Here is a 25,020-nt window from a genome sequence, read left to right as displayed (position 1 = left end):
TGCATATGGGTATTTCATCTGTACGTTAAAAGAGGGCAGGGGGCTGGAGAGATGGCTCAGCGGTTAAGAGCACTGCCTGCTCTTCCAAAGGTCCTGAGTTCAATTCCCAGTAACCACATGGTGGCTCACAACCATCTGTAATGGGGTCTGGTGCCCTCTTCTGGCCTGCAGGCATACACGCAGACAGAATATTGTATAATTAATAAATAAATATTAAAAAAAAAAAAAGAGGGCACCAGATACCATGGGATTACAGTTATGGACGGCTGTGAGCTGCTGGGTGGGTGCTGGGAATAGAACGCAGGACCTCTGGAAGAGTCTCAACATACCTTATAGACAACCCTGGCTTATGCCGGCTAGTCTGGTTAAGGTTTGTCCTGCACAGACATCCCAATTTAGGTAAGAAATTACCTAGTGGGCAGGGGTGGTGGCACATGCCTTTAATTATAGCCTTTTCCAGAGGAAGAGGCCTTTGCATCTCTGTGAATCCAAGGCCATCTTGGTTCACAATAAAGAGTTTCAGATCAAACAAGGTATTTAGCCTATTTAGTGAGACCTTTTCTCAAACAAACAAGAAAAGGAATTACATGGTGATCTTAACTTCAAACATCAGCTCTGGAAAGCCTTAAGACACGGCAGAGAAGGTTCTATCATCCCATTTACAGATGAGGAAACTAAGGCCAGGGTCTTGCACGTTTCAAGGCTCAGCCTTAAGCTCTGACATCTACATTATTATCTCTATGCACAAAGGAGGGGAGAATGTGAGCGCGCGCGCGCGCGCGCACACACACACACACACACACACACACACACACACACACACACACACACCCTGCACACCCTGGCCACCTACTCCTAGCGGGGACACCTGAGCCACTCCCTCATTCACCCTCAGGGCAGTATCTGGCATTCCTGCTAAGAAGTTTCTCTCTCTGTTTCTGGGCAATCAGGGCTGCTCCACTGAGACAGGAGACAGGAGTCCCCGACTGTGTTTCACTAATAGGCTTACACCTGAGGACAGCGAGGGTCCAGGAGCTTAGAGTTGTCTGGGTCCTAGAGAAGTGTGTCCTGTTCAGCTCCAGAGCCTGTGTTTTCGGCTTTCCTGCTGTGCTTTCTGCATGGAAATGGGCAACTGGGGGGGGGCAGCCCCCCACCTCCTCACCTGCACTACCGAGTGCAGGGGGGCCTGAGTGGCCCGGGGCTTGCCGTCGTCCTCCATCAGGCCAGTGGCCACGAAGCTGAAGCCACGGAACAGTTGATGGGCACCAGCACTGGGGGGGATGCCTGGAGAGTCTGTTGAGAGGAGGGGACATGGGGGTGAGGGGAGTACCCTTGATCCAAGGCAGGCAGCCATGCCGGGAGCATGTTTAAGGACTTTGCCTATCTCCTATCTGTTCATATGTGGAGCTCAGTGGTATAGTCCTTGCCTAGAACATTCGATGTCCTGGGTCTGATTCCCAGCACCACAGAAATACAAAAACATGTACTGTTAGGTGTCAAGGAAACCTGGGACAAGCAAGTTTCAGTGCCTGAAGCTCTTCCCAGCACTCCTCACCACGCCCCTACCCTAGCCCCTCCCTCCCAGGGACTGGGCTTCCCCTCCCTTCCCTCAGCCTGGCCCTGAGATAACTTAACCATTTTGGCTACCCCAGTCTCTAGGTCTGTTTGGGGGGGAGGCTACCCCTCTTGGTCAGGCTCCTCTCTTGCTCTCCCTCCCCTTCCTTCTCTCCTCTCATGGTCTGGTTTAGTCTGCTGCCATGTTCAGCCTGGACTCCCCCCGCCCCCACCTGCTTTCTTCCTCCTATCTGCAAAAAAGACCTCCATGCTTTAGGGGCAGTCATGGCCTCCTCCTCTTACTCCATTTTTCTGTTCACACACTAAGAGAATAAATAAACAAACCTGGCACGGTGGCACACGCTGCAGTCCCGGCCCTCAGAGCTCGAGGCAGGGGGATTGCTGCTAGTTTGAGGCCAGTCTGGGTGACACACAGAGTTCCAAGCTAGCCTGAGCTACAGAAACCCCAGACAGCTAATGCATACAATATAAACACATAAACGTGAACTTAGACCATCCCTGCCCCGCCACATGAGGAATGCAAGACCCCCACATAGGGCCCCCAGCTCAGGCCAGATGCACGATGCCTCCCCCATAGCCTCCCCATCTCAGGTCCACCTCTCTAAGTCTATCGTTAGCACAACCACCAAGTCTGCTGGCCACCTGGCCTCTGCACCTGCCAGCAGCAGGATGCTCTCCACCACCTGGCAAGTGAGATCCACGTGGCCCCCTCCTTCCCTTCGGCAGCTCGGCCACAGTGGAGCTCCACATTCTCCAAAGAGCCTCGGAGCCGCCCCACACGCTGTTCCTCCGGATTAGATAATCTACTCCTTGTCCATCATTCAAGGCTTAGTTCATATGCCCTCCCGAGAACGCTGCCTGAGGCTGCTTCTCTGACCATCTAGAATCTCCTTCCCACTGACAGGCTGAGCCATGTGGTTCCGACTTATGTGCAGCTATTCCAGGTCTGCCCATTCTCTCCTAAGGCTGATACACAGCAGGGACCTGGGATGGACTTGGCGGATAAAGAGAAGATACACAGCTCAGAAGGGCTTCCTGTCCTCGGCAGTGTGCCAGCTATGCAGAAAAAAAAAATCACCCTCCAGGAAGGCATTGCAGAACTAACACGCAAGTCCCCATCCACTGGCAGTATCTGGCCAGAGTGTCAGCTTTCCCGCACTCCCTCCCGGAAGCCCCCTCACTGGCTTTCGGTAGCCACCGAGGCAGGTCTGTGGCTGTCTGAATGTTCCAGATGAGCCAAGGTGCCTCAGCATCAGAAGCCGACATCCATTCTTACATTCGCCCAACCTGTGGGTACTGCCACCTCTGCTCTGCCAGGCTCTATCCCTGTCACGGGTTTGCCAGGTCAGGTTCCTCACGTCTGATGCGAGTCTTCCCAGCAGGCTGAAGATGCCTGGGGCAGGGGTCCCGACTTTCCTGTTGTGCCCTAAACCACCCCCACATCTCATTCTGTCTCCCAGGAACAAAGAGGCCCATAGAGCCGCAGAGAGGCAGCCAGGCAGTACGAGACCAGGACGAGTATAAATCCCACGGAGTCAGAGACTACCTATCTACCCACACACCTGAGCTCCCAGAGTTCTTGGTCGCCTCTGTATCCCAGGATTCCCCAAAAGATCTGCTTCACTGGGCCCAGCCCCAGACAGACTAACCAGATCAGGGACATACCCCGGGGTGTGCGGGACGTAAACTCAGTGTCAAAGTAGAAGGTATCATCGGGCTGGGCCACAGCTGGCTTGAAAGGCGGCTTGATCTCACGACGGTAGAGCTTCTGCAAGGTGGGGTGTGTGCTCTAGTCACCATGGTGACTCCGGTAGGAAGAGTGGAGGCTACGCCGCCCAGTAGTAACAGTGAGACCGAGGCCTTGGGAGACCAGTCTTGTCCCACAGGGCATGGCGTTGCCCTCCAAGGGCATGTCAAGGGCTGCTCACCTTCTATCTCCCACATCTGAGGTCCTAGTTGGCAGAGGCCCTGTTTCCCACCCTTCCTGTGTCCCCCAGAAAGCCATGGTGTGAACAAATTCACTCACATTCCAGTCAATGGAGGAGTAGAAGACATGCCTCTTAATTTCCTCGGCCCCATCAGGACCCGAGCCTGAAAGAAGTCAAATGAAGGTCCAACCTCAGACACGGAGCCTGTCCCCCAACTCTGGACCAGCTGCTGCAGCAGCGGACCCGCCCTGCTTTGTATCTGCACCCATCACCCAGAAGCCCACAGCACACTCAGCACCCGCTACTTTACGGGGCCTCTGATGACCAAGTCCCAGTGTACAGGCAGAAGGAAGGACCAGGCAGGACAGGCGACCTGTCCAAGTGACAGCCGGGACAGAAGCTGGGCTTCTGAGCTCTAGCAAGGTCCCATCTTTGTACTTCTCCTACTGCCTTCTTCATCCCTGAGACAAACTCTTGTTCAGTTCAACACAGGGACTTGGACTGGGCAATTAAAAAGTCAACAAACACTGTAGACTCCAGTATGCGACAGGCATGTCCTTCTCTGACTCAAAGAACCCTGGGAGCCAGGCTGGGATCACTGTCTCCACCAACACAAGAGACTTGGGGCTCAGAGTGGTAAAGTCACCTGCCCAATCACGGAGCTCATAAACGGTACCCAATCACTCAACAAATATTTACAGTGCCTGCTAGGTGCCAGGAAGTGGGGACAGTCACAGCTAGTCCTGGGACCTTTCTCACTCCTGAGCTCGTGTGCCTTCTCCTGAGCCAGCAACTTTGGCAGAGAAGTTGTGTGGGGGCCTCTGTCCTTGTCCCTGAGTGGGTAGGGATGACTCAGTTCCTGCCTTCCCCCTACACACAGGTCACCCTCCCAACACCACACATGGAGCCAGAAAACAGGGTGGCCAGCAGCATTGTCTGTTCACACAAAGCACAACGGTTCCTTTCAGTCCCCGATGTGGCCCTGTGGCCTAGGCTGCAGCTGTACCCTGTTCCCCACTGCCATGCCCCCTCCCCTGAGCTGGGGTTGCTTACCAAGCCGATTGGCAGGATTCCTCTTAAACAGGGCTCGCAGGAGGCTCTGGGCTTCCGTGCTCAGAAACTGGGGCATGCCTAGCTTCGCCCTGGAACAACCACAGGTCTCATGAGTGACAAGTCCCACCCCAGAAGCCCCAGAGCCCCTTCCCTTTGTCCAGGTCTTTTTCCCAGCTCGGTCCAGAGAAGCCAGCCACTAACTCACCTCCCAAAGACTTTAGGGTACCTCCCACTGGCCCTGGTAGACAACAAGGGTCTGTGGAGGCAGGGGACACCTCCCACTGGCCCCGGTAGATGGCAAGGGTCTGTGGAGGCAGGGGACACCTCCCATTGGCCCCGGTAGATGGCAAGGGTGTGTGGAGGCAGGGGACACCTCCCTCTAACTCTTGTAGACAAAGGTTTGTGGGAAAAGGTGACTCTCTGGCCCCAAAGCTGGGGTGGGATCAGAAGACCAGACTAGTGCCGGGGCAACATTGGCGCTTACTTCAAAATCAAGGTCATGGTCTCTTTCCGGTCCTTCCCCTGGAAAGGCAGGGAGCCTGTCAGCATCTCAAACTGCAGGACAAAAAGGGTGCAATTTTGATCTCTGTCTCCCACATCCTCTTCCTCCTTCCCAGGCTACTCCAGTCCCAGGATTTTTGCTGGCCTGTTGGACTTTTAGAGTTGACCTGGAGCGAGGACCTTGCCTGCTTCTGCCCCCATCCCAACCTAGATTCCAGAGGCAGCACTGAAGCTGGAAACGGAGGAGAAACCCCACGTCAGGTGCAGGGCACTCCGGGTGGACTGAAGCCCGTGCATTTCCCAGGGAAAGACGGTGCAGGTGTGCAGGGCGAGGCACACGTGGCTGGGAGACGAGGGAGGACCGGACGATCCTTCTTCACTGTACACACAGGGAAACTGAGTCCTGAGTCTGGGACCGGATCATTTACTCTTGCCGGGACACTCACCATCAACACCCCATAGGACCACCAATCTGCACTGTGGGTGTGGCCCTGGCGGTTGACCACCTCGGGGGCCATGTACTCCACTGTCCCGCAGAACGAATAGGCCTTCTTCTCGTGGTCAATGGCCTCCTTGCTCAGGCCAAAGTCTGTAGCAAGGAAGGCAGAGAAGCCATCTTTACGACCCCTGCCATCCTCACTGCTACCACACTGAGCTCCCCTGGCCAGAACAGGGGATCACCTCCGTGATACCAAGAGAAAGCTGAAACCCATGGGTATTTGAAGGTTGTGGTGGGGAGCTGCGATTCTAAACTGGAACCTGGGGGCTTTGAAAGGTGGCCCAGCAATTAAGAGCACCAGCTGTTCTTTCAGAGAGCCCAGGTTTGATTTCCAGCTCCCATATGATGTCTAACGACCAGTTCCACGGGATACTGGCTTCTGTGGGCAATGCATGCATGAGGGACACAGACACCCATACACACAAAACAAAATAAATAACATAGCCAGGCCCTGGGCTTTGGATTCATGTATATAACTGGCACCATCTCTCAGGCAGCAGAGGGAGCTCCCAGACCTCAGCTAAGACCTATCAGGACCCCTCCCATCCTTCCCCGGAGTCCAATACACTTCACTCACCGGTGAGTTTGATGTGGCCCTCCTCATCCAAAAGGATGCTGTAACAGAGAGAGACAGGTCAGAGCCTTAGCAGCAGATACTATGTGGGTTCGGGTGGTGCCATGCGATGGAGGAACTTGGGCCTGCCCAGAAGAAGGGCTTGGTCCAGATCTACCCAATGGGACAGTGGTAGAGAGGAGGCCCGGCAGTGACATTAGGGCCCCATTGTACTAAAGGGAAAACTACATCTCAGGAAAGTGACTCTCCTCCACAGGATATAAATGTCGGAGGAACCTGTCTTTCTTTTAAGCACGACATCTACCATATTGCACAGGCTGGCTTCAAACTCTGGAACTTAGTCTCTTTAGCAGCTAGGACCACAGCCGTGCACCATAATGCCTGACTTGGGGTGAGCCTACCTCGACCACCAGACTGTCCTACCTCTTAAGGCATTGCATTTGTAAACTGTGGAAAACCACAGGAGAGACTTATCAGGACGTGATCTTTAACGGCAGCATCTCTGACGTCACTAGACAGGATGGGACACATGACACAGCTGCCTGGTGGCCTTTGGTAATAGCACTACAGATCAGGCAGTCCCGAATTACCTAAGGTCAATTTGCTGCTGCCACTGCCCCTCCAACCACTCCCCGATAACCCCAAAAAGGTAAGATCCTGAGGAGAGTCACGCCACCTCCATTCGAGTGGCCCTGCTCTGTAACCTGCGGAGAGGCCAAGAGTTTCACTCACTTCTCAGGCTTGAGGTCTCTGTAAATGATGCCCAAGCTGTGCAAGTGGTCCAGGCCCAGTGCCAGTTCAGCCAGGTAAAACTTGACATCCTCCTCTGTAAACATAACCTGTTGCAGGGAGAGAGACAGGCTTCAGCCAGGACATCCTGTTCCCTAAGAGCCGGGCTACAGAGCAGCCATAGCCTTTGGGTGTTGAGGGTCTGCCCTGGGGACATAGTGCAATGCCACATACCTTTCTCCAATACACAAGTCACTCACTGAGCTAAAGTTCAGAAACAGCAAAGAGTAAAACAATCCAAGTACCCAGGAGTAAAAGACTAGAATTAATTGCCTCTCCCGGGTAGAATCAAGAGCTACGCAGCCGTAACGTAGAACAGGGAGTCTTTCCGCATCCTGATACAGAACAACCCGAGATATACTGACTTGAGAGGCCAAGCCTAGCACAGTGTACAGAAACTAATCCTTCTCAGGTAAGAGAGTGGGGATAAGGACTCAGAACATGTTCAAAATGTATTTATAAAAGGAACCTGAGACGTTGGACGGTGGTGGCACACGTCTTTAATCCCAGCACTTGGGAGGCAGAGGCAGGCGGATCTGTGAGTTCGAGGCCAGCCTGGTCTACAGGGCGAGATGCAGGACAGTCAGAGCTACACAGAGAAACCCTGTCTGGAAAACAACTGGGGGGGGGGGCTAGAGGGAGCTGTAGTAACAACACTGTACCATTAATGTTTACTTTTGAGTCATGAAAACGGATTGCCTAATTAAGCGTTAACTTTTCAAATACTGACAGTTTGGTTCTGAGTAAGCGAGACAATGCAGTGGGAGATCCATCCTCCTGGAACCCCCATGATGAAAGGAGAACCAATTTTCTCTCACAAGCTGTCCTCTGATCTCCACATACATGCATGTCCACACATCTGTGTGCATATGTCCCAATACACACATCTGTTGTTTTTTTGTTTTTTTCCTTTGTTTTGTTTTGTTGTTGTTTTCTTCTGCTTTGTCTTTTGTTTTGTTTTTCAAGACAGGGTTTCTCTGTGTAGCCCTGGCTGTCCTGGAACTCACTCTGTAGACCAGGTTGGCCTCAAACTCACAGAGATCCGCCTGCCTCTGCCTCCTGAGTGCTGGGATTAAAGGAGTGCGCCACCACTGCCCAGTTCCAGCTATTTTATTTTTAAGAAAGTGTGGATTATTATTTTTTTATTTCTAGTGAGTGAATCAGGCCCCTGCACACACTAGACAAACTCTCTACCACCGAGTTATATCCCAAGCCTTGTTTACTCCTAGTTGCTCAGGGAGGCCTTAATCTTGTAATCCACCCACCAGCCTCCCAAGTAGCTGGGATGGCAGGCCTGCACCAGCATGCCTGGCCAAGCTTGGTTCTCTCCCTCCAAAGAAGAATTGTATTAATGGTCCCGATTTTTAAAAAATGAAGTTCACATCCTTTTATATTGGGTCCTTTATATTATATTCCTTTATATGAATGACAGTATAAGAAACTTACGCCTCTTATTGGTTTTATGTTTGTTTGGTTTGTTTTTTTAGTTTTTTGAGACAGGGTTTCTCTGTGTATCTGTGGCTGTCCTGGAACTCACTCTGTAGACCAGGCTGGCCTCGAATTCAGAGATCTTCCTGCCTCTGCCTCCCAGGTGCTAGGATTAAAGGTGTGTGCCACCACTGCCCAGCAAGAACCTTAAGTCTAGTTTCCTGGGCGGGTTTGGGCTTCTTTCCCTAGACCAGGACAGACTGTGGCACTCCACCTCAAGCGTTGGGGGATTCCCTTAGCAACTAGAGACCATGGTGGTGTTGCATGCAGGCCTGCTCATCCTCAGCCTATCCTCAGAGGAACTCGCAGAGGCTTTGACAGGGGTGGCTTCTCTTCCAGGGCCGGTGTGACATTTATTGCAGCCGGGAAGTTAAAGGCCTAGAACACACTGAGAATGGGCTTCACAGGACCCCGGGACTGGACTCTGCACTGCATCCCTGGCTGTGGGACGTTGGCTTACCTCCTTTGACAGTCGTGTGAACAGGTCACCGCCACGCAGGAAGTCCAGAATGAGATAGAGTTTGCCCTCAGTCTGGAAGGCTGAGAGAGGATAGAAGCCAAGGCGGAGTCAGCTGGGCCTGTGACCTATGCCTCTGTCCCTGGCTCCTGGGCTGGCCCGTGAGAGGTGGGACAAGGAATGAAGCAGGTCATAGGCAAAGGTGGACACTGAGGAGAGGGGTGGCACTTGGGCAGGGTCTGTGATCTCACCATAGTGCAGCTTCACCACGAACGGGTGGTTCACATCAGCCAGGATGTCTCTTTCCATCTTGGTCCGAACGCGGTCACGCACTGGCCAGAGGAGAAGAGAGGTCACTAAAAGTCTACACCCAAGACAAGCCTCCCCAAGCCCAACCTTATGGGCTACTTCCCACTCAACCTTCCAAGTCCGCACTCCCGAGGCTCTTCACCCTTGGGGCACTCAGTTCCCCCTTCCTCCCCACACTGTCCTGGCTTCTTGGCCTGCTCTTGCTCCTCACAGAGTCCAGGCAGAGTCCTGGTGTCTTACCGAGTTGTGCCCCAGGGTGCCCTATTTCCTGAGGTCCCCAGACTTTGGCCGTGTTCCTCCTCCAGCACATCTTTATTAACCCCTTCCCATTTCCATGGGAATTTCTAAGGCCATTCTAAAATGTGGTTTTTGGGTGGTCTAAGTAGACATTCTTAACAAGCTTTGTTTACTAATGTTTTCTTCTTTATTTTATTGCCGTATAGCCCAGGCTTGCTTCAAAGTCACTAGGTGGCCAGCACTAGCCTTGAACTTTTGATCCTCCTGCCTCTACCTCCCACACCTCAGTTACGGGTCTCATGAACGTCTGGTAGGGACCAAGGACAGAGGCTGCCAATCCTGGCCATCAGCAGGTTTTCGGTGGACTGGGCTCAAACCCTACCACCTCTAGGAAGCATCCCTGTGGGCTGGGTGCCCTGGACTTCCAACCACATCACTGCTTCCTCTGTTTTAATCCTTCTATTTCTCTCCCTAGATGTGGCAGGGGCCATGCTGCAGTTAACCAGTCCAGCCACTTTCAAACACACCTCACGTTTCCCGTCATCTCATGGCTCCTCCTTCCTGGGGGTCCAAACTTTACCATCTTGTTCTGGTAAATTCCCAACATCCTTCAAGGCACAGGGCCTATGCTTACTACCCAGAGTGTCCCCAGAATCCTTGCCTGACCTGACCTCTATGACTCCACAGCCCATCCCTCAACTCCTTGGCCTGGGCATCCATGTACAAAAGCCCAGCATTGCTATACCTCACTGCTAGGCCATGTGAAGACTCTCCCAGTCCCTACCTGGTCCATGAGTAGGGACCACATCTTTCCCTGTGACTCCCACGATTTCTCCTGAGGGACGACCCTACGGTCAGACTACACCAAACCCACTAGCATCTAGCAGAAAGCCCTTGGTAGGCCAAGGGCAGATCTGTCCTTAAGGCTGACCCCCCCCCCCCACCTTCTCTGCGTTACACTCCCAGTCAAGGCTTAGTTTGGTCTCGACCTGCTTGCTGGCCACACTGGCTCCCAGACCAATCAGAGTCAACAACTGACCCACAGCCAAGTAACCATCCTCATGTACTGTCTAAGTCCCCAGAACTCTTTTTTTTTTTTTTTAAATTTTTTATTTATTTATTTATTATGTATACAATATTCTGTCTGTGTGTATGCCTACAGGCCAGAAGAGGGCACCAGACCCCATTACAGATGGTTGTGAGCCACCATGTGGTTGCTGGGAATTGAACTCAGGACCTTTGGAAGAGCAGGCAGTGCTCTTAACCTCTGAGCCATCTCTCCAGCCCCAGTCCCCAGAACTCTTGACTTTGGCTTGGAACTCCCTTCTGAACCTCTCTGCCCCCCAACTCTGTGGCCTTGCCCTCAACTCATGGGTCCCCAGCTTCTATACCCTCAGGCTCCCCGCCTCTTCTCTCATGGGGCCAGAGAGATCTCCCTTAGGCTTTCAAGCACCATAGAAGCAACTCTGCCGATACAACACTTTTGCCCAACAACGTGATGGCTGAGAGTCTCCCACCCCAAGCCTCTGCACCCCACTACTTCCTTCTAGGTACCTGCCTTCACTTGGTTTTGGAGGAGGGAAAAGGAGGGGCTGGCTGAGGATTGGTTTGCTCTCTGCCCCCACACCAGAGGCTCCTGAAATCAGAGGCACCTCCCTCACCAGCTCTCCAGTCCTGCAGCCTGGGCTTCCTCTGATCCTGAGCCCAGCTTCAGTTCTGCCCAGGGAGGAACTCTTCCTCACCTTTCAACGTTGCCTTCTTTAACACTTTCATGGCGTACAAATGCCCACTGTCAGGCCGGGTGACTTTGCGCACCAGGAAGACCTGAGAAGACAGAGGGCGGGAAAAAATCAAGGAGGGGAGCCGGGCGGTGGTGGCGCACGCCTTTAATCCCAGCACTTGGGAGGCAGAGGCAGGTGGATCTCTGTGAGTTCGAGACCAGCCTGGTCTACAAGAGCTAGTTCCAGGACAGGCTCCAAAACCACAGAGAACCCTGCCTCGAAAAACCAAAAAAAAAAAAAAAAAAAAAAAAAAAAAAAAATCAGGGAGGGGGTGAGAGGCAGCTAACCCAACCATCTTAAAGCCCCCTACATTGACCTATAAGTTCCCTGGGACCCCAAGTTGACTTTCTGTTTTCCCTGGGTTATCAAGGTGACCTCTGATCCTTTGGTGGACTGCAAGGCCCCCCAACACCCCATTTCAGACATGACCTATGGTGCCCTCCCAATAAGGTGCCCTCTGACTTACTTTGCCAAAGGATCCCTGGCCCAGAACCTTAAGGAGCTCAAACTGGGATGGATCAGCCTTCTCGGAGCCAGCCTTGACGTGGTGCGTGATGGAGATCTCCTTGAGGACGCCCTCATCCTGACAGAAGGACAGAGGTGGTAGGCCCGGGCCCCTTTGTAGGCCTGGGGCCCTTCCAGGGCAACATGGCATACAGCTTATCCAAGCCATCCCAACAGACCACTACCCCAGCAGCCTTCAGGCTCATTGGCACCAGCAGTGTCTCAATGGCCAAGAAGGCAGACTACCAGTGGGCCAACTCAAGTGAGGCCCTGTTCCTGTGACATGGATGCTTGGGCCTGCTCAGACCCAAAGGAAGGTATAGACATGACCAGGATGAGTTGACCCAAGGCTTGGGTCTGGTGTAGGGACCAACTCAGGTCCGCCCTTAAGGCTCCCCTCCCCCCAGCTGTTTGGGTTTTGCCACAATAGGAAGTAAGGTTTGAGCTCATAATGGGGAGGTAGAGCCGGGCCTTTCTTGCTAGTCAGGATGATATGAGGCAAACTCTCTGGTGTATGGATAAGGCTGAGGTACACAGAGACCCAAGAGTCACCCAGACATCCCTGTCAACCCACTCAATGCCCATCTGGAGCAACTGAGGTTAAGGCCAGAGGCCCTATGCCCTATCAAACGTCCCTTGATAAGCATCTAGGAGCCCTCATTGGGTCACTGCTGTGCAGGGACCTCTCTGGCCTTCCAACCTGCCAGTCTTGCCGTGAAGCACTGAGATGCCACCTTACTTCCCCAGGAAGCAAGTCTGGGCAAGGTCCGGGCATCTAGCACAGCCGGGAGAGTTGGAAGCTAATTTGGGCCACACTGGCTGCCCAAACACCTGTTCCAGGGGCTACTGCCAATCCAGGACCAGATATCCGGGTACACTTACCGAGTCCTGCTGGGGACCAGAGCCAGGGCCAGGGCCAGGCAGAGTCTGGCCGATCCTGGACCGTTGCTTCCTGAGCAGCCAGGGGAGCAGGGCCCTGAGCCGCAGGCGGGGCAGCTTGGGGTCCTGCTCCATCCGCCCAGCAGGGCCACGGCACCATGGCAAGGGTAGGCAACAACCCACTGGGGCTGCTGAGGAGGTGGCTGGGCCCAAGGCGGATGTGCAGGGTGAGGGCGCGGGGGCTGGGCCAGGCCCAAGACAGCCAATCACACAGGGCCTGTGGTTTCCCAGTTCCAGACTTCCACCCTCACTCTGTTCCCTTCTTCTCTCTGCCCCCCTCCCCGGTGCCTGAGGTCTGCCCTCTGGCCCTCTCCTTCATCTTCCCTACAAAGAGAAAGCCCCCAACCAGCCCAGGGGCTGAGCAGATAGGTCCTAGAACAGTAGGGACCTGACAAGGTCCTCAGGAGGCAGAGAAAGGCATCTAGCATGTAGCAGCACACAAGGACAGACACCCATCAGGCAGAGGCCGGAAGACATATTAACAATGTGTGTATGTACATAGCATATACACATTTAGTAAACAGACAGGGAAGATGAGGCCATATCCCCAAGTGGCAAGAGATAGATTGGGACGATTACCAAACAGACAGAGGCAGACAGACACACACACATGTTCAACACAGAGATGGGTGGGAGATCTAAACCAAGAGGCAAGAACACAGCACATATCCGGGGGGGAGCCAGTGCCTATGAGAGACAGAAGGGACCCAAGCACGCAGAGGCAAAGGAGCCACTAAACATTTATCATGAACACCATTCACGAAGACAGGCACTTATCAGTTAGAGACGGGGCCTGGAGCCCAATGAGAGAGACAGAGCTGCAGCAGAGAGAGAGCCAGGCAAAGTTAAGACCTCCACAGACCGACAGGTCTCCAGGGCAGACCCAGACAGGCAGCAGGGCAGGGATTCCCCAGGAGAGGACAAGGGGACAACGCTGTAGGTGCTTTCTTAGGGAAGAGACAAGAGGAACAAAAGCTGCCGGCCCCAGCACTGAAAGTGTGCTCAATCCCATCTCTGTGAGGTCTTCCAGAACTTTCTCAGGGACTTCCCAGGTGGCCCCAGGACTGAGAGAAACCAAGAGAGCCGTCTTGAGTGAACTCTGATCCAAATATCCCTAAAACCTCTAACCCCTCTGAGGGAACAGGAAACTGTGGTTCAAGTTCAAGACAAATCAACGACAGAGTTGCCCTGAGCCGGGTCCCTCCTCTGGGTCCTGTCTGACTGCAGTCAGCAGCCTCAAGTGCCAGGAAAGGGTGGGCAGGTAAATCAGCCAAAGCCCACTTCCTGCACACCCAAGCCTGCCGTCTCTCGGTCCTAAAGTCAGTCTGGGACTTCCCATTCCAAGCTGTCACTCTCAGAGACTCCAAGGGTTTCAACAGTGCCATCAAACCCCAAGAACACCACAGGCTGACCAGTCCCCCAGAGTCATCTGGGGGAACAGGCAGAAGGTATGACTGTGGTCAGGCTAAGGCCACACAATTCCTGCTCACCACACCCCGAGGTCAGCTGCTTAACTCTGCCTGAGAAGACCCACTGGGGACAGATGCAGCTACCCGGAAACTCCAGGGGACAGAGCGCTTTCCCCAAACCTATTCCGTGCTCAGAGGCCTGATGAGACACCCGTGGAGACAAATTACCCATCTCCTCACCTTTCTGGGACAGAAGTCAGAGTCTCTCTCAACCCTGGGGAAATCTGCTGGGGTTTGCATGGTGGGACTCAAGCCGGTAGCCAGAGGGGCCGGTTACTCCGACAACTTCTGCTTTTTTTAGCCTTCCTAGCCCAGAAGGCAGGGTCCCTTGCTCCCCTCCTTCTCACTTCCCTCTCAGCAGGAAGGAGGAACTCAAAATGGGTTAGGCTCCCCTGCGAAGGAGGGGACACGGCAGACCCCCAGCTATGACCCAGGGAGAGTCCAAAGCCACAACCCTTTCCGTCTCCTGACCCCCAGTGAGGGGAGACAGGAATGCAAACAGAAGCCAGAAGGTGAGGAGACGCCCACACAATATACATTCAGCATTTGAAAATACACAACCTGGGGGTCCCCAACAACAGATGGGACAGGAGTCAGCAAGGCCAGTCTGGCCGGCACAGCCTGGAGTTGAGACACTCCTTTCCCGACAGAGCAGGCAGCACCCTGCCTCGTCCTGTTTCTGTCCAGACACACTAATCTTAAGCCTTGGGATGGACAAGAAGTCAGAAGACCTAAGAAGAGGAATGGGCTCCTGAGGGCAGGCATTGGACCAGGCCCATCCCTTCCTAAGGGGCTTTACCTCCTCTGACATTAGCACACCCACAGGAACTAACACATATGCTCACTCATGCTGGTGATCAGAAACCCTTTCTAGACAGCCCAATGTAGAAACACATGCCCCCCAAAAAAATTAAAAAAAAAAAAAGAAACACATGCCCCCTCACGCACACTGTACTTCCCCTTCCCTGTCCTCACAGGGCTCTGATAAGCCTGTGGTAGGCGGCCAGTGGGGTTGTGAAAGATGCCACCCCAGACCAAAGCTCCTGCTGCTACTTCAGGCAGGGCAGCTTGCCCGAAGATTAGCCACAAACACCTGTGCCAGGCTTCCCTCAACCCACCAGTCCCCACAAACAGGGAAAGAAGCGCCGTGGCAAACAGCGCACCAGAAGGGGCAGAAGGAAGGAAACGGTCTCAGAGCTGCCTTCGCTGAACCGTGTGAGGACTCAAAGCCCCTGATGGCTAGGAGGGAGGACACACATCAGCTTACATCCCTGAGTCTTCCTGTTCCTCCAGATTCAGCCCCTGTATTTACTTCCTCCACAGAGTAGCAGGAAGAGAAGCCCAGAGCCATGCCACCTGACGTTTGTCTTCTAGGAGCTCTACTCTGGGTGTCCTGCCTGCTGCGGTCAAGCCCACCTGTCAGTTGCTGGCCCCAGTGGCCATCAACACTCCCTTCCCCAGCTGGCAAAACCTGCAGGGCCTTCCAGGTATGACTCCCAGCATGCCTCTGGGCAGGCTGCCTGCACCTCAGCATCCCAAGGGAGGGGCTGGTCCCAGGCACCAGGTCAGGCCTGGGAAGAAGCTTGAGACTTGAGCCTCCCGTCACAGGGTCATTTAAACCACGTGGTCACTCTTTCCTTCAGTCTTTGCTGAAGTAGGTTCACCGGGCCTTGGCTTGGCACAGCTCCCAAGGACGGATCCTTTTCTGATTTTCAGTGATAAGGAAACAGGACTCAAAGAATGACAAGTCCAAGCCCATGTGGATGGCACAGGGGACAGCTAAGAACTAAACTAAAAGCCTGCTCCTGAGCCAGCCAAAGCTTTACCCCACTTCATCACTGACCCTTAGGCCCCCCTCACACCTCAACACCCCCAGCCAGGCTTTCCTGCAAGCACTAAACACCAGTGCCTCTCCTCTGGCTGGGACTGACAGCTCCCCGGCCCCTGCTTCAGCCAGGTGGGAGACAGACACTAGGAGGCACAGAGAAGGCTGCCTTGGCTTGGGTCTCATTCTCAGGCAGCTCCAAAAAGAAATACTTTGGTAATGAAACCCAACTGTCCTGCCCCAGGGCTTTGGTTAAGGTGCTGTAACTGCCCCAAAGGTAGAGAGACTGTCAGGCTGAGGTCCTGAACACTTTCTGGGTGAGACGGTACCTTGGCTCTTGAGGATAAACAGGTATGGGCTGAACAGAAAGGGACTTAAGAAAAAAAAAAGTCCATGCCAAGAAAGGGCATTGTGAGCAAGGTGCTTGAGAAGGGAGCAATGATTCCCACAAGCCAGTGCTCCCAGGCAAAAAGTCTTTATTTCTCAGTATCGGTCGCCCTCTGCTAAGAAGGTTCTCTAGAAGCCAAACGGGCCATGGAGAAAAGAGACATTGTAAACAAAAGCTCTCTCCACTGGACCTCAGGCTGTCCCCTAGTGCAGGCTGAATGAAGAGAGGCCCAGGCAGGCGTCCAGGGCGCTAAGCAGGTAGTCTGGACAGTTCCGGTCATCCGAGAGAAGTTTCTCTCAGTACCTGAGGCTGCCTGAGGCTGCCTGAAGCCCAGAGTCACATCCTGCCTAAGCTCCAGGGCCAGGGGAGCACAAGGGATCCAGGAGGGATCAGGGTTTAATAAACAGGAAGAGAGGAAGGGAGGCGGGAGATACTCAGCTCTCAAAATAGACCTGCAGACACTTCAAAGGGGTCCAGCTTCAGAGAGAGCAAGAGGAGGGGGCCTGGGTTGTCCACTCCACTCCCAGAGGGGAGAGGGAGTAAGTGGAGCCCAGGTGCTCCTGAGAATACTAAGAGCTACAGAACCGAAAGGGATCCAAGGAGTGCTTGCCCTTCGCTACGGATGCTAAGCCCCAACACTCTTTCCAGCTGTAAGGACGAAGCAGCCAGCACTAGATAACAACACTGTGCACAAACTTGGAGGCTTTAATTTGTACACAGCACATTCTCTTAGGTGGTCCCTTTTTTGTTTTGTGACAAGGTCTTGATATATAGCCTTAGGCGACCTGGAACTCATTATGTAGCCCAGGTTGGCTTCGAACTCAAAGATATCCACCTGCCTCTGCCTCTGAGTGCTGTGGTTGAGGGCCTGTATCATCACGCCCAGCAAAATAGGTTCTTCTGCATTGTAGTTAGGCTCTATTCTGCGCTCTGGAAGAGCAGCTTGCCCCAGGCACCTCCACTTGGAAGACATGCCTCTCTCTCTGGCCACTCAATGTCCAGCCAAGTGCTAACGCTGCAGGAAAGATAGTCGGGTATCCCAGAGACCACCCAGCCTTCCTTCACCTACCACTCTCTGGTTCACACTCCGTCAAGAGCCCAGATGACACTGGCTGAGGCTAGGATGTGCTCAGGTCACTAATCACTCTACTGAGGGGAATGGGGTTGGGGGAGGAAGCGCTGTATGTAGGTTCTGTGTGCCCATAAGCATGTTATTTCCCCATCTTAGCACCAACCAGTTTTCCTGTCTCCACCTCCCTCCACACCTGGGTGCTCTCTGAAGGGGAGAGAGTTCAGTACATTTGGGCAAGGGGTCCCTTTAGTGAAACAATACGAAGCACACATACGTGATGAAGGACAATTTGCCCGCTCCATCCGCTACCCAATGGTGTGGTCCTGGCTGCAGGTTGAGTGCTCCCTAGTGCACTAAAACGTGGCCACAGGGGATGTTCATCCAGTGGTGGCTGAGCTCACACTCCGTGCTAGCCCCCTTGGGTGGGAGACACCCAGTGCTCTTCCTCTTTAGCACTCAAGATTCACCAGCCAGGGAGGAATGGGGCTCTGGTCAAACAAGGCTGGACCCCTAGCTCTGTGTGACATAATTTTCCCATCTGGAAAATGTTGCTCTACCTCTGGAAACTGTACACAGGGCTGGAGAGATGGCTTATTGGTTAAGAGACTTATTGGTTACAAAACTCCTCTTCCAGAGGACCCAGGTTTGATTCCCAGCACCTACATGGCTGCAAACAATCATCTCTAATTCCAGCGCCAGAGGATCTGACTCCCTCTTCTGGTTTTCCCGGGCACTACACACATATGAGGCACAAACATACATACACATAAAATAAAAATAAATCTAAAAAATAATAAATAGGGGCTGGAGAGATGTCTCAGCAGTTAAGAGCATTAGCTGTTCTTCCAGAGGACCTGGATTCAATTCCCAGCACCCACATGGCAGCTCACAACATCTGTGACTCCAGTTCCAGGGGATCTGACAGCTTCATCCAGACATACATGCAGGCAAAACACCAATGCACATAAAATAAGAATAAATAAATCATTTTAAAATGTTTATAAAAAATAATAAATAAAAGCTGGGCAGTGGTGGCGCACACCTTTAATCACTCAGGAGGCAGAGGCAGGTGGATCTCTGTGAGTTCAAGGCCAGCCTGCTCTACAGAGCGGTTCCAGGACAGGCTCCAAAGCTACACAGAGAAACCATGTCTTGAAAAAAAAAAACCAAAATAAATAAGTAAATAAAAAAGAAAAAACTGAGCACAAAGCCTCTATTTTGAAGCCAGGTGGTAGTGAACACCTTTAATCCCAGCATTCAGGAGGCAGAAGCAGGTGGCTAATCTGATCTACAGAGTGAATTTCAGGGCAGCCAGGGCTACACAGAGAAACCCTGTCTCGAAAGCAAAGAAACAAAAAACCAAAATAAAAAGCTTCCAGTTGCCAGGCCCAGGTTCAGCTTTTTCCACCGCGTGGTATCTGAGAGCCCCACTGCCTCACTATCCCCAGCCTTGACTCCCTCCCCGCACCAGGACCTTCTATCTCAGTGTGGGAGTCTTAGACTGTGGAATGGACAAAGGTTCAGGCTCCTGCTTAGACAAGACCCTGACTTAGCCAATCTTTTGGTTTGGTTTTGAGACAGGTCTCATATAGCCCAGACTAGCCTAAAACTCACTACATACCAGGGGTACTTTCTCCTGATTCTCCCGTTTCTGTCTCCCAAGTACTGGAATTACAGCCTGCACCACCAAGCCGGGCCCTTTAACAAACTGAGCTCAGTACCAGTTCCCCAAGCCTTTGCTCTAACCCACTTGGACCTTCAAACCCAAGATCTGAAGGCCTCACACGGGTCCAGCTTCTTCCTTTTATTACAAGGAAAGTAGAGGCAGCTCCTTTACAGGAGGAATCTCCTGTAACAGCCAGAGATAACCAAGGTCCAAGCTACAAGGCTTACTGGCCCCCAAGGCTCTGTTGTTATAGTAACCAACAGCAGGAGGAGGTAGGGGCCTTCTTCTCTCACTCAGCCCCACCACACCCAGCTGAGTTACCTTATCTGAGGAAGCTAAGTCAATGTAAACAACAGTACCAACCCTGACTCCAAATCAAAGGTCATACTTAGAGCTAGGCTGACCAGGCCTAGAAGGTGGGGCCGTGGGCAGGAAGTAGAACTGAGCAACTAGGGAGGCAGTCCCACTGCCTGCAAAGCAGTTACTACCTCATCTGTTCTCCACTCAGGAAAGGCCTATTCCCCAAATTACAGTTGACTGCAGGGACTCAGAAAGCAGAAGAGCTTCTGGGTAGGGTGGAGTACCTGGAATCTAGCGCTCTCTCTCTCTCTCTCTCTCTCTCTCCTCTCTCTCTCTCTCTCTCTTCCCCCTCTTCCCCCCCTCCTCAGATCTGTGACTGAGGTGTGGTTCTTCCTACTACAGAGATGAGAAAGCCCAGGATCAGAGAGGACAAGGTACTCAGCTAAGGTCACACAGAAGGCTTTAGCTATGGGAGACTGGTGGGTAAAGAGCGTTGCTGCCACACTTGACAAACTGAGTTTGGTCCCTGGCATCTACACAACAGAAGGAGAGAACTGACCTCAGCATGGCTAGGGACATGCACATGCACACATATGTACACAAAAAACACACACAAAATTATCAAATAAAAGTTAATCCCAGCATTCAGGAGGCAGAGACAGGCGGATCTCTGGGTTCGAGGTCAACCTGGTCTATAGAGTTAGTTTCAGGACAGCCAGAGCTACACAGAGAAACTCTGTCTCCAAAATCAAAAACAAACAAACAAAAAGTGCAATACATTTTTGGGGTTGGGCACAGTGGCAACCACCTTTAATCCCAGCACTTGGGAGGCCAAAGCAGGTAGATTTCTTCCAGACCAGCCAGAGTTACATGGTAAGATCCAGTCTCAAAAAATAAAAAGTAATTTTTTTTTTTTTTTTTTTTTTTTTTTTTTTTTTTTTGGGTTTTTTCGAGACAGGGTTTCTCTGTGGCTTTGGAGCCTGTCCTGGAACTAGCTCTGTAGACCAGGCTGGTCTCGAACTCACAGAGATCCGCCTGCCTCTGCCTCCCGAGTGCTGGGATTAAAGGCGTGCGCCACCACCGCCCGGCAAAAAGTAATTTTTTTAAAAAAATAAAAAGCCAGCAAGGGGTAAGTATCCTAAGGAGGCAAAGACACCTGAGATGAGGGACTATGCCTGAGCTTTGGAGCTGGGAGTCCCAAGAAACCACCTGGGAGGCACTGGACATGGTCAGAAGATCCGCCAGGTTCCCATTCCCACCACTCCAGTTCAGAGGTCCAAATGTCCCCAAGTCCTTGTTGCACCCACTTCCACCCACCAAGGAGGTCAGCACTGAACACAGACCTCTCCAAACCCTCCTTAGGCCCCACTACAAGGACATAAGCCCGGGAAGTGCTGTGGTCTGGGTGACAGACAACCAGAATTCCTGGATCCTGTACCTGTGCCCTCCTTCATCTTTGAGAAAGGGAAAATGAAACCATTGAGCTCCGCCCCAAGCATAGAGATAGGGCCAGGCTACACAAAGGAGTGAGAGGCCAGGGCCTTCTCATCCAGGTGCTGCAAGAGCAATGCTCTCTCCTTCACGGCCACAACTTCACCTGTCGCTCCTAGTCCTCACCTTGGATGGCTGAAGTCCAGCTTCTTCAACTGACGCCTGTCCATTCTGGAAAAGAGAAACAGAATGAGGGCACTGTCACAACTCACCTTCAGGGGGACAGATGCATGCTGGGACTCTCCATCCTTGGATGTTCCTAATAGCATAGCCACAGAAGCCATAGAGACCAGTTATTTTTTTCTTTTTTTTTTTTCCAAGACAAGGTTTCTCTATATAACAGTTTCGGCTGTCCTGGAACTAGCTCTGTAGACCAGGCTGGCCTCGAATCACAGAGATCCTCCTGCCTTTGCCTCCCAAGTACTGGGATTAAAGGCAAGCACCACCACCGCCCGGCAAGGCCAGTTATTTCTACATGGGTCCCCTCCATCTCTGCTTCAGTAGGCAAGAATCAAGCCCTCTGGCAACAGCCCCTCCCAACCCAGACAGAATACTCCCAAGATGCAGGTATTCAGAATACCCAACCTCCCTAGCAAACACTCCATATCTACAGAGTGTCAGCTCAAACAGTACCCTTCCTAGGGAGAAGGACGCGGCACACACGGCCATGCTCTGCAGGGCAGACTGTGCAATCATTTGCAAACTAACCAACCACGAGAGGCCTCAGTATCCCCATCTGGACCACTCAGATAGATACCCTAACTTCCACAAACTGCTATAAGGAAGGAGAGGACAAATTTGGGGAAGGTGTCCCTCCTGGTGACTTCCCTGGTCCCTGCCCTACTTTAAGAGCCCTCAGCAGGTGAAGTGATGGCCGCACCCACACCTTTGCTTTTCTCCACTGCACTACTGTTCACATAGGGACGCGCCCTTCCCAATAACCAGGGATTCCCAGGAAAGCAGATAAGAGTGGCCGCCATATGCCAAGCTGGGCTCATCGCTCCACACCTGTGGCACTGCTTAGTCTTTCTGACTGCCCTGGGAGTCAGGCCGTGGCCCAGGGGGTAGAGGAGGATGCCGGGGCTCAGAGGGGACTAACGATGGAGCTCTGACACAGCCGAAAAGACGCGATTTGAAGTGTGGCCCCAAATGGAGGAGTTGGCTAAGGAAAGGCCCGCTGCAGAGTGGCCTGTACCATGGCCAGGTTTTACCTGAAGGGAGAGACAGGAGCAGGACCCACCTCTGAGCTATCCTGCTTCTTCTGGACTTTACCCCAGTTGAAAACTATACATGCTGGGGTGTACCATAGCTGGTCTCTCCATTCCTACAGGCTATGAGGTTAGAAACCCAACTGAAGACACTGTCCCCACCCCTCCCGGCATAGAGTAAGTACAGTGAAACGGACAGGAGGCTCCCAAAGGCTGGGACTTTGGAGCCAAGAGCCAGGTTCATAGGGCAGCTTTGGCTCTGCTTGGCAGCAGCAGGCATAGCTACATTCTACCTAGTGTGTGTTCCCCTTTGCTCCTGGAGTGGCTGCCCCTGCCTGCCAGGCCATCCTTCCTGCCCAAGCTTCCTAAATGTCCCTAATACTCCCCAAGAGTCAAGTGTTACATGGGTACACACACACACACACACACACACACGCACGCACACAGGCACATACTTAGGGAAGGGATGGGTTGGTCAGGGCCTAAGGGCAGGACTAGACAGATGTATTTGCTGAGTCCAGCTTACCCAGCAGACCTAGATGTCACAGTCACTGAGGAACTCTCCCACCTCAGGCATGAACAGCCTGCCCATAAGCCCCTGCCCTAGCCCTCCAGAGGTACTCCCAACCCTCATCTTCCTCCACATCTCTCAACCCAGCCACTGTTCACTGAAAACCACACATCTTCTGTGACTGAGACGAAGCCGGAATCAAGTTCCGGCTCCTCAACACGAAACCCATGGCCATCACCCTCCAATTATCCCGCACAAGGATTCAGAAGTGGGTGCAAATTCTGGCTTCTACCATTTGCATGACCACCCGAGGAGGTCATTTTACTTCTCACAGTTCAGTCCCCTCACCTGTAAACCGGGGGATAAAAATAACACATTTCATGGAGAGCTGCTACAGTCAAGGAATCAAGCCCAACAGGACACACACCTGGCATGTGACTGGCCCACAAGCAGAAGCCACTGTAGCCATGATTACTATCGCCACCCCGACCACCTGGCTCGCGTCTTTTCACTAACTCACACAACCGTTTGTCTTGTGATCTGGTAAAGCAGTGAGCCGGTCAACATTTACCCCGAGAACGTCTGTCCATGAGAGCTCGCACCACATCCACCTGAACGGCGCTCTTGACAAAGGCAACGAATTTCGACATTCTCATCCCCCTTAAAACATCTTAGGGCAACCAACAAGAACACCCTTTCTCAAGCCTTAAAGATACAGAACGCCGGCCTGCTGAGAATGCTCATCAGCATAGGGGACCTGCCACCACGCCTGAAGACTGAGTTTGAGCCCTGGAATGCATGAAAGTGTGGAAGGAGAAAACAGACTCCACAAAGCTGTCCTACGGCTCCCACATGTGTGCAGATGCATGGGTATGTATGCACATCATGTATACATACACGCAATAATAATTACATCTTAAAGATGGGCTGCTTCTTGAGTCTGCAGCCATCCTTGCCCAGAGACCATGCTAATCTTCTGTGTACCATTCCAGTTTTTCTGCTGACAGGGCTTCTCTGTAAAGCCCTGGCTGTCCTAGAACTCACTCTGTAAACCAGGATGGCCTTGAACTCACAGACATCCACTTGCCTCTGCCTCCCAAGAGCTGGCATTGATTAAAAGCATGCACCACCTCGCAGCTCACTCCAATTTTAGTACTGTCAAAGCAAGCACTATTGGGTCCTCTTTGGGGCTTCCACTGAGTGACCCCAGATCATGAATATGACCGAGCATTTGTATGGTGACTTACCCTACCAAGAAAACCCTTCCTGCTCCTCTGTCCACACAGCCTCCAACTCTTCCTTCTCTCCCAGGCACCCACAGCACTGAGCACCCAGGCAGGTTAGCTCAGAAGCACAGCATTACTTGTCCTTCAGCAGCTCATAGTACCGACCCAGGGTCCAACATACAGTTTGTCAAAGGAAAGGTGAAAGGTCAACCCAGCAAGGACAGCTAGGGGGCCAGAGTAGGTTCTTGCTAGCAGGTGACAGCCATGGGGCCATAACTCAAATTCATGTATTTGCAAGCCTAAATCCCTGATGAAAGAGAAGACATAGCAAGACGTATCAAGATTTTTTCCCCTTTAGCATAATTCAGGGACACCCCCCCACCCAGCCTTGTTTGGCTAAGATCCTACCCTAGGTACCATTATCAGGGAGCGTTTCTCTAAGAGCTGATACTGAGGTCTCTAGAGAAGTGACTGGTTCTCAGTAAAGGACTGAAAGAGGCAGAGAAGACAGGCAGGAGGGACAGTGGGAAGAACGCGGCTGTGTAGCCACAAAGCCGCAGGTCTCGGCTCTGACTTGGACCCCACACCTGTCACATCGCTTCTCAGAGCCTGGTTTCTTCCTCCGTATCACGAGGACACATCTACCTAGTCAGCAGCTGCATTCGAGAGCTCAGAATACTAAAGGAAGTCCTAAAAAGCCTATGGTGAGCTGGAGAGACGGCTCAGTGGTTAAGAGCACTTGTTGCTCTTCCAGAGGGTATGAATTCAAATCCTAGCACCCATATCGAGCAGCTCACAATTGCCTGTAACTCCAGCTTCAGGGGACCCAGTGTCTTCTTCCGGCCCCTGCTGACACCAACACACACATATACAAATAAAATAAATAAATAAATCTTTAATGATTATTCTTTAAAAGGCCTAGGGGAGAAGGTTTTGCTCAGAGGTAGAGTACCTGCCTACCACAAACAAGGCCCTGGAAGGAAGGAAAGGAAAGGGAAGAAAGGGGCAGGAGCTAGGGACACAAACCAGACCCAAGGACCAGGGCAAAAAGCCTGGGACAGGGACAGCCCTTGGTCTTCTTGGAGTTCTCCATTCTCCTATCTCCCTCAGGAACACTGTGAGGATGGAGATCTGCTCGGAGCCCTAGAGCACTGCACCCCTTCCCGTAGCTGGAGTCGTTTCCTAACAGGCAGGCTTCTTCCACCTAAGGGTCCAGAGCAGCTCCTGAAA

At 52.6% G+C, this 25,020-nt stretch overlaps 1 protein-coding gene and 1 non-coding gene across 4 annotated transcripts in view; both read right to left on the bottom strand.

Moving 5' to 3' along the window:
- Window positions 1-25,020, bottom strand: part of Rps6ka1 (ribosomal protein S6 kinase A1) — a 39,423-nt gene that overhangs the window by 11,609 nt on the left and 2,794 nt on the right. The window contains exons 2-14 of one of the 3 annotated variants that reach the window (XM_057783776.1): window positions 20,972-21,016; window positions 11,658-11,774; window positions 11,153-11,234; window positions 9,116-9,196; window positions 8,868-8,947; window positions 6,863-6,969; window positions 6,134-6,171; window positions 5,504-5,646; window positions 5,041-5,111; window positions 4,557-4,645; window positions 3,602-3,666; window positions 3,241-3,343; window positions 1,163-1,293 (exon numbers count right to left, since the gene is read on the bottom strand). In XM_057783776.1, coding sequence (XP_057639759.1) covers window positions 1,163-1,293; window positions 3,241-3,343; window positions 3,602-3,666; window positions 4,557-4,645; window positions 5,041-5,111; window positions 5,504-5,646; window positions 6,134-6,171; window positions 6,863-6,969; window positions 8,868-8,947; window positions 9,116-9,196; window positions 11,153-11,234; window positions 11,658-11,774; window positions 20,972-21,016 — 1,152 coding nt within the window. Of the gene's footprint in view, window positions 1-1,162; window positions 1,294-3,240; window positions 3,344-3,601; window positions 3,667-4,556; window positions 4,646-5,040; window positions 5,112-5,503; window positions 5,647-6,133; window positions 6,172-6,862; window positions 6,970-8,867; window positions 8,948-9,115; window positions 9,197-11,152; window positions 11,235-11,657; window positions 11,775-12,577; window positions 12,774-14,283; window positions 14,375-20,971; window positions 21,017-25,020 lie in introns of those variants that run through there. The other 2 variants (XM_057783777.1, XM_057783775.1) reach the window with 2 other exon arrangements.
- On the bottom strand, window positions 23,481-23,582 carry LOC130884571 (U6 spliceosomal RNA). The gene has a single exon (XR_009058088.1). It is a non-coding gene; the product is annotated as a U6 spliceosomal RNA (small nuclear RNA).

Source organism: Chionomys nivalis, chromosome 11 (genome assembly GCF_950005125.1).
Source record: "Chionomys nivalis chromosome 11, mChiNiv1.1, whole genome shotgun sequence".
Lineage (NCBI taxonomy): Eukaryota > Metazoa > Chordata > Mammalia > Rodentia > Cricetidae > Chionomys > Chionomys nivalis.
The sequence above is the reverse complement of the archived record's forward strand: the minus strand, read 5'-3'. Positions and strand labels throughout refer to the sequence as shown.